General features: G+C 34.0%; 1 protein-coding gene across 2 annotated transcripts in view; it reads left to right on the plus strand.

Annotated features, from left to right (window-relative positions):
* The first annotated feature begins 5,337 nt into the window (after positions 1-5,337).
* LOC113227047 (phospholipase A1-like) overlaps positions 5,338-9,420 on the plus strand; it is a 32,444-nt gene continuing 28,361 nt past the window's right edge. For both annotated transcript variants that reach the window (XM_026459918.1, XM_026459917.1), the window contains exons 1-2: positions 5,338-5,487; positions 6,768-6,813. In XM_026459918.1, the coding sequence (XP_026315703.1) occupies positions 5,442-5,487; positions 6,768-6,813 (92 nt within the window). In that variant the 5' untranslated portion in view covers positions 5,338-5,441. The remainder of the gene's footprint in view (positions 5,488-6,767; positions 6,814-9,420) is intronic.

Genomic DNA, 9,420 nt, shown 5'->3' on the forward strand with positions numbered 1-9,420 from the left:
AAAGGGCCCGAAACGTCGGTTTGTTTGAAAAAACAAATATACGCGATTTAAATCCGGAAAAAAAGTTTCATTTCTTGACATACTTTTTTCAAAAATATCGTTAGTAACAAAACTGCACTCGTTTTGGTATCATAATGCATAATAAAAATATTTTTATTATGTACGACGAATAATATTAATATCTTTTTCTCATCATAGCTTTATTTATCTTCAAACAATAACTTCAATGTCATGTTCGGAACTAACAAAAAATTAAGGAAGCATTTAAAATTTATACCCTTGGTCGAAGTTTATACCAAAAGATTTCCCAAACTTTTTATATAATACTTTGAGTATGACATAACGAGCGACCTTACCCCATTCACCTTGTCAGATCATTGATCTGTTACATTTAGACAAAACAGAACAAATTAACAAAAAACTATACGTATTTTTTATTATACCAAGTAATAAGACGAACAAATCACGCGCCTGCTGGTAAGCGACACGCTTGCCCATTTGCATTGCCACTCAAGAGCTTTAAATTGCAAAAATCTAAGTGGCACTGCGTCCGAGCCCGTCACCCTGAAACATAAGTAGACAAGTCTCGTGTCGCTGTAATTTCACCAGCACCGTTTAAAACCGGAACACCGCAATGCTCATTAATACTGCTTGGCGCCTGAAATAAATAAAGTGTACTTCCCTGGACGAAACCTTTCACAAGAAGCCAGAGCTCCTCAATAATAGCTCATAAATATGAGCTCAATAATAAGAGCTCAGTTCAATAATATTTAGTAGTAGCAGACTACTACTAAATATTATTGAACTGAGTACGGTACATGTTTATAAAATCTTGTGAGTTAATCCACGCGTAAGTTAGATCAAAGCTGGTACATTTTGAAGTGTGCGCACGAGCTACGCAACTTAGTTCTACCTTTACCCTTTGATCGATTAGAAAATCCGCATTTTATATTATATACCTATAGCTACATGTATAACTAAAATTATGGAGATACTTTGTACTTTAAACGCGGAAATCCAATTACGGTAGTTGTTTATTTATTAAGCAGGAAAAAATAAAGATTGCCTTTATAATTAGTTTATTTTATTTGTATTATTTTTAACCATGTTCGACGTTTGCGTTTCTCCGGTAAAAATGGGTGTACTGCAGGGCTCACTACTTGGACCTTTCTTATTTCTCATTTAAATTAATGATTTACAATCTTTGTTAACAACTTTTGCGAAATAGTATTGTTTGCTGACGGACAGACATGACGTTAACTGTGACAATATTAACGACACCCTCTCAAAGGTAGTTTATTGGTTTAATGCTAACAATTTATTGCTCAATGCCAAGAAGACAAAGTGTGTTAAATTTAAATTACCTAATGTAAAATCGACTAGTCCAAGCATAGAAATAAATGGAGAAAAGTTAGACATTGTTAATAAAGCTGTCTTTTCGGGAGTGACCTTAGATAGTAAACTGCAATGGTTTCCACATATCGCACTGTTAATATAATAGTGTACTAACTCAAAATGTGAACTTTTTTCAGAATCGATAAAAAACTAATTACTCACTTTCCGTGAGAGATTATTCAAATTTATATTTGAATTTAAATTTATATCATTTATATTTAAATCTACATAGTTAAAGTTTATTACAGACATCTAAACAATTTTCTACTCGCAAAATATACTGATATTTGCGTAAAGACATACAAAAAGTTTGGTCTCATTTTGAGTTAAGTAGATATCTTTCAATTGTTTCTTACAATATTCTAATGACGCTTTTATCGACGTTTAGAGAATCAAATTTTACGTTCAGGATAAGTATAGTCTTGAATTTCACATATTTTGAGTTATAACACTATTGTAATAGCAGTGCGATATATATTCCTTAGCCAGCAGATTCAAATTCTGCTGCGTACGTAGTCCGTAGAATACGTGAGTTTACCGATGTTGCTACTGCTAGACTGGTTTACTTCAGTTACTTCCATAATATAACGTCCTACGGGATTACGGGCAAATATACAAACCATATTTGTGTTACAAAAACGAGCGATTCGTTCTGTGTACCGTTTAGGTTCTCGGGTTTCTCTCAGAAGGAAAGTTTAAGGAGACTGGTATCATGACTGTGACATCACAGCACATTTACTCAAATATTTTGTATGCCCGTAAAATATATATAATTTCATTAAATAGAAGATATCCATGATATTAAACTTAGAACTAAGTCCAAACTCATGGTACTACGATTTCTTTTAATACGGTAAACGACCCTTTTATAGGGAACTGTCTACGTTTTTACAATAACACTCCGGAGCATAATATTAAGATTATGTTAGATAAAGATGTATGGAAAGACGATATGAGTTGAGCAGGTTTGGCCAACCGCTTCTCAAGCAGACGCCGTGGATTCAAATTCGGGCGAAATTTAATTTGAAATTTACCATGAGCTATTCAGTGAAGGGAAAACATCGTGATGAAACCTGCACGTCGAAGAAGTTTCACCACAACCCTCGGGAAACGTGTCAAGATCAACCCGCTATTGGGCCATGCAGGGCGGCAGACTATGGCCTAAACCTCGCCTGGGAAGAGCTCCGTGCTCAGCCTTTGCTGAGCACGGCCATATAAATGGCTTGATGATGATTAATACACTACACCACGATGCTGCTAAAGTTACAGGCACATGGGACTTGTCAACTTGGGTCTCGAATTGACGGGCGCAGTAGCACTACCCCTCGGATCTTTGCGATTTAAAGTTCTGAGTGGCACTGCAACTGTTATGGACAGGCGTGTCGCTTATCACCAGGCGCACGACTTGTTCGTCCCGTCACTTGGTATCATAAAAAAGAAAAATTCCCAATGTGCTACCACCGCCCATTATATTCCTACTATTCAGGATGCAAAGTAAGGAAATAAAGGAAATAAAAATTCTTTAAATTAATTAATAATAATAACGCACACACTCGTAGCCCCATACCAGGGAAACCCTGTATCGCGGATGCCATGGACACACACATAGACAACTACAAATTACACCCAAAGTCACGAGAGAAATAAATGTAGGCCATACAAATATTTCTCCTGGCCCGGAAATGACGAACGCAGTTAGACTGAATAGTTAGAATAGACAGCCTCCTGGCAAACCTCCATCCTGGCAAACCTCCCTTCATATTTGTTCATATTTACATTCGCCAATAGTTTCATACAGTAAGCTTTCCTATTATATATTTCCCGCCTTTGCCACTTGCATTAATAAAGCCACACGTGACCGTACGTTAAAAATGTTTTTATCACGTGAAAGTAATAAATATAGTGTACATAAAAAAAATTACATCTACTGATAAAAATAAGTACAACTAAATGAAATTTGATCTCTTCTATTAGAGAAATGTCAGCTAATACACCAATGTCCTGGGGTTTAATTCTGCTAATTATCTTGAAACCCTTCCAGGGTTAAAAAGGCCGTGTTGGCAAAATCATTATATGATTAATTGACAATTCATATTATGAATTTTCAAACAAACCAAAAATACAACTCATCTATTAATATTATCTAAGTTAACTAGAGTGACCTGCCACACAGTGTCAATGTTAAATCTCAACTGTACCAGCACTTACGTTTATTGGTTGTTCCTCGCTTAACTCTGTTTAGGGGCAGTTTCCGATTCGCCACCTTCATTAAAAAATGCCAATACGCTATATTTTTTCAAAAAAATACAACGTACACATAACGTACACACTCAACATAGCCCCGCACTAGGGAAACCCTGTGTCGCGGGTGCCATGGACACACACGAAGACAACCACAAATTACACCCAAACTCACGAGAGAAATAAATGTAGGCCATACAAATATTTCTCCCGACCCGGGAATCGAACCTGGGACCTCTGCATGGCAGTCCGGCATGATAACCGTTCGGCCACGGAGGCAGTTAAATATGTTAAATATGTAAACAATGGCTGCTGTCTGTGCAGAAATCGAGTAGCAATTAGTCGGTGGTTAAATCCGTTAGCAACACTAAATAAATAAATACAATTTTAAAATGTTTTCTGTTTTTAATTACAATTTTTTTTATACATTTGACATATAGTGCAACACAGAGAGCCTCTATTAATTACTTCGTGTTTGACGGTCTGATGCAGCAAGTGAATAGCTTTAAGGTGAAGCCTGAAAACCAGCAATGCTGAGTCTTCATCCTTTTTGCCCACATTACGGTTCATTAGCTTTTATTTTAATTGTTCCGTTATGTTTGTTTATATGTTTTGTTGATAAATAAATGTGTTTTTATTTATTTTGTTTTATTATTTAGAAATAGAAATAGAAACCATTTATTACAACGCCACATTGTAAAAAGACACACACGAAAAAAAAAAGAAGAGATAAATAAAACAAAAATAACACAAAAAACAGCGTAAAAACATTTAAACAACAAGTTACATAATATTATACTGTCATGCGTGATCCCATTCAGCTAAAGTCACAACCGAGACTAGGTTGTGACGCTGGATTTCAATGGGCCCTAGCCGAATGAGTGACAGACGTATTTGACAGTGTTCTATGGAGACCTCCACAGAACACTGTCAAACAGATTAATTGGGTTTTTTGTTTTGTTTGAAAGTTCACAACATGAATTGTCAATTAATCATTATTATGATTCTGCCATTGCGGCCTTTTTAGACCCCCTGGTCATTGTAATTCCGTTGAAATTACGTTGCGATTATTGTGATAATATTTGTTATATATACTAAAATCTACCTGCAATGGCAGTTGAGTCTCAGTGGAATGACAGTGATACCATAATCATTCAATTACCAACTATCGATATTGCCTTACTAAAACTGCCATGGAAATTACTACGCATATCTAAATTTTTATCACGTTAAAACTGCAATTTAGTCTTCACATTAAATATATATAATATTAATCCATTACGCCATCGACGTGAAATCGAACAACAGAATACCAAAAAATTGCAATAGCAGTTGAATTGTAGCGTATAGTATAATCTAAGAACGACACACAACAGAGATGATTTCAAATTTAGCAGAATTGGTGCCCTGAAAAGTAGTAATTTTACAAATGTGACCTTATTATATCAAGGATGAGATGTCTCCAACAGATCATGCCTTGTGTTTTGTCATTCCATAATTTTAATTTTGGAGAATTCTGTATTTTACATAATTTGAAATTAGGGACTCTTTTTGCACTAATTTCGATGGTGTTGATAAGCCGGCTCTAAATGCCAGTTGCAGACGTTATTAGATGTCATACAAAAACTTGAGTGACGGTTCCGCCGCGTGCGTGTTTCCAATTCACAGCCAGTTGCACGTGCGCATCGCCTAACAACACCGGTCAGGAATGTTAGGCGGAAAAAATAAGTAGTTTTTTTTATTCACTTTAAAGAAAACATTTGTACTTATTTTATTGCGGAGAAGGCGAGTGGATTAAAATAAAAATGTGTATAGTGAAAAAAATGTTTTGGATTTTCTTAATTAGTTTTGGTAAGTTATTTATTTATTTTTAACTAAACTAATTTGAAAAAAATATGTACATTTTTAAACTTAAGCAATATTAGTTTTGAATTTTTTGAATAATTTAATTTTCAAGTCATGGTTTACTATAATTAATGAATTTTTCAATATACTGTCTTCAAGTTTAAAATTAATAAATATAAATGCAATTTTTACCTAATTGAAGAATTACACTTTTTTAGTATCCATATTTTTATATAAGTTTGTATTGCGTAACTTATAGTTTAACATGAATATATAACATTTTTCTGTAAAATGTATTAGTTACTGCCTTTTATCCCAAAAAAGAACCGTAAGTGTTCATTTTTTCATTGCAATGAATAATACGCATTACGCGCTCTACATCAATTTTCATTGATCTAGAAAATATATTCATTTCTAGAAAAGAATCGCTTTAGTTTAATTTTTGGTACACCGCAAGAATACATTTTAAATCGAACAGATCAAAAAATTTAATATTGATCTTTTACTATTAATCTTATTAAATAAAACCCTTCTAAACATGTTGCACTATTTATTCTGTATAGTGAATAAGTACTGTATAGTAATAGAAAACAAAAATTTAAAAAGTAAGTTAATTACTTTTACAAATGACCGTTTGAATATTACAGATTACTTTTAGCATTTAAAATCAAATTAAACTTAATCTGAGTACCTCTGCCCTCGTACACACTGATTGATTTTTTAATTTTCAATATTTTGTTGGCGTTACATAAATGCAATAAAAATAAAAAGCATAAAGGCAATTAATTCTAAACGCAACCATAATAATCTTATTATGAATTTGGCTTGGCTTTGGCTTGTAATAACAATATAATATTCCTCTTTTAATCATATTAATTGTTTATTTAGAGCTTTAGTTCCTCGCCTGAACGCTTTTTTTCACTCTTTCTCCACCTTCATAATACCGTTTCGAAATTTCATTATTATCTTGTTGTAAGTTTCTCCATTTCAAAAACAAATCAAAGACCTTTAAGCTGTAACGCTAACCACGAAAAGTTAATAAAGAGTAGGAAAATAATGAATGAAAATAGTAAAGGAATTGGTAGATAGGAAGAAAGAGAGAAGAAAGTAAAAAAAGTCGCGAAATAAGTTTTCTATCTGCCCGGATTTAATTTCAAGCAGTAGGTAAATTCTACAAGTCATTGCCGTTGGTAATATATTAAGGAATATTATGCTGCATCACCGTAGTATGCCATCACCGGAAAACTACTTTAAAGTTTTTATTAATAATTCATCAATATTTTTAGGTGTTTTTCATCACGCCGACGCAGCTACATTAAGATGTTACAAAGGGTAAGTAGTTAATTTAATGGAATTGAACATTATTGAAGTTTATCTTTTTGTTAATCGAAATATACAAAAAGCGACAAAAACATAATGGAGTACATCTCCACAAAGCATGAACAAAAAGGTAACGCAAAAAATTCGCAAATTGTACAATTTTTCTTATCTACTTATTATACCCCTTATCGTTGACCGTTTAGCGTATTTTTTATCATTTTAAACAAAAGGTTAAGGTTACTTACATCTGTATAAAAATTTTGTCTTTATTGAAATAAGTTACCACAAAAATATCAAAATTAACAACAATTCTTTAAAAGTATAATCCTCGGAGTTCTGATATAGACGATGTTTCTATTTGAATAATTGATGCATTTTTTGCATATGTTTTAAATATCGACGATCGGCGAGTTCTTAAGTTGAATATAACCGTATAACTCCATAGTAATATCCACATTACGGATATTTTTAAATATACGACTCTATGTCTTTGTTCTAAGTTGTCTGAGTAAGTAGCACCAGACTAATTTTGCAACTTCTTTCAATATACATATCCGTTTTATCATAGAGTACATTATTTCGATCGCCACAAAGAGGACCGTAATAATACTTTTATTATATTAATTCTGATTCACAAAGTGGTAGATCATGCATTTTCCATACCTTTTTAATGATTCTTCCAGTCGCATTATCGTACACTCTCTTTTATTCTTGGTACTTTTGATCTTGCTCTTTTTGAGGATATCCATAAGGAGAATAGTCTAGTGCCTTCTATCTATCTTCACTAGAATAATCTAGCGAAGATAAATACACCGAGGTCGTCCTTCCATCAAGTTTTCATCCACCTTCGCGCTAATTTGTGCACGTATTGTGTGTAACTCCCATATCACACACTTTTTAATTTACTTAAATCTCTACAATCACGCGATCTAGAAATTTTGATAAAAATATTTAAACATTTCATATTTTTTTTCATACATTTAGTATTTTTAACAAATCTAATTAGTAGCAGTAGAGCTCCTTGTGAAAGAGTTTGTCCAGGGAAGTACTGTCACGTTACCTAGTTACCAAGCAATAATGCGAGCATTACTGCGTTACGGTTTTGACGGGTTGGGGTGCTGGTGAAATTGCAGGCACATAGGACTTGTCAACGTCTCCATATATTCCAAAAATATTCTGTATTTATTTTAATAAAGATACTACTACAGCTACAGCTAAAAAGTCGTTGAAAAACCAAATACAAAGATACGACGCAAGCACAGAAATTCGTTAGGTCCGCTGGTTCGTTCCGTGACTTAGTTGATATAGCGTCTGGCACTCGAAGGAATTTTTTCTGAATGTTCGATCTTCGTATTAATAATTATAACAAACTAGTGGAGTAATTTCAAATAAAAATAAATGAATATCAATTTTAATAAAAATTTAGATAATATCTCTAACTGCGGGGGGCTGTTTCATTCGGTGGTGTGGGAAAAACAGCAAAACATCTAATTATAAAACAAACGGAGCCTTATTTCGACGGTAACTAAATATTAAATATGTATTTTTTCAATGTTCGACCATTATAGCAAAGCTCAAGTTAAACTGGTCGATTTGAAGTGAAAGAATTGACGACACTCGTCAATTGTTTAGAATTCGGGCTGGCCAATCGGAACGCAGTTGTCACCGTAATGATTTGGCAGAATAGTTTTCAAACAAATTAAATGACATTTCGTATCTATTTCTGGTTACATACTCGATGATTTTACATCTTGCAGAACAAACGGAGGATTCTGTGATTATCTGTTTTATTCTCGTGTAGATACCGCAATCTTGCTGGATGGTTACTAAATAGATAAAATATAGGCATCATACATAGTAAGTACTCAATAAACCGCATTTGACAAAATCGTGTCGATCGGTAGATGGTGTCACGCCAAACCTCAAGGATAATACGCAGTTATTAATATTAAACTGCCTTCTACCTCGGCGTAACCACAGGATTAAGTAAATGCATGGGGAGATGCATTATTGTTGCTCAACGCAAGTGCATATACGTATCTAACGACATTTAACTGAATGCCAAAGGGTGGGATATATGTAAATATTTATACACCCACCTACTTATAAGATCGTAAATGCATTCGTTAATTCGGATCGAATTTAAGGATTTTTTTCTAAGTATTCGATTTTGCACTCGTATTAATTATAACAAACTAGTGGAGTAATTTCACAAAAATAATTATTATTTTATTTTCATAAATATACAGTTAAGGTACAATAAAAGCTTAAATACTAGCAAGTAAGACTAGGGCTAAATTATATGAATAAAACTGGGTCCCCGCGGCAAGGTGCTCAAGATGCTGGCAGTGTTCCCCCTTTGTATGCCCTTGGGTTTCCCAGACTGTCTATTAATTTTTTGGATATAATTTCGTACAGATGATGGTCACGGGGGCCCCACGGGTCAAAGGGTTCGACTGTAAAGGCTGTAAAAAGGTAGTCGCAGCCGAGATCCTGGTACTTATTGCTTTTTAATCTTTCCGCCAGCTCAGCTGCCGAGCCAGCCCTCTTGCTGGTGTGCTGTAGATGGGACTCATGCCTTAGTAAGTGTGCCGGCACACATGGCACCCCACACGAGTA

This window comes from Hyposmocoma kahamanoa, unplaced genomic scaffold (genome assembly GCF_003589595.1).
Source record: "Hyposmocoma kahamanoa isolate Upper Pololo Valley unplaced genomic scaffold, ASM358959v1 202, whole genome shotgun sequence".
NCBI classification, from domain to species: Eukaryota; Metazoa; Arthropoda; class Insecta; order Lepidoptera; family Cosmopterigidae; genus Hyposmocoma; species Hyposmocoma kahamanoa.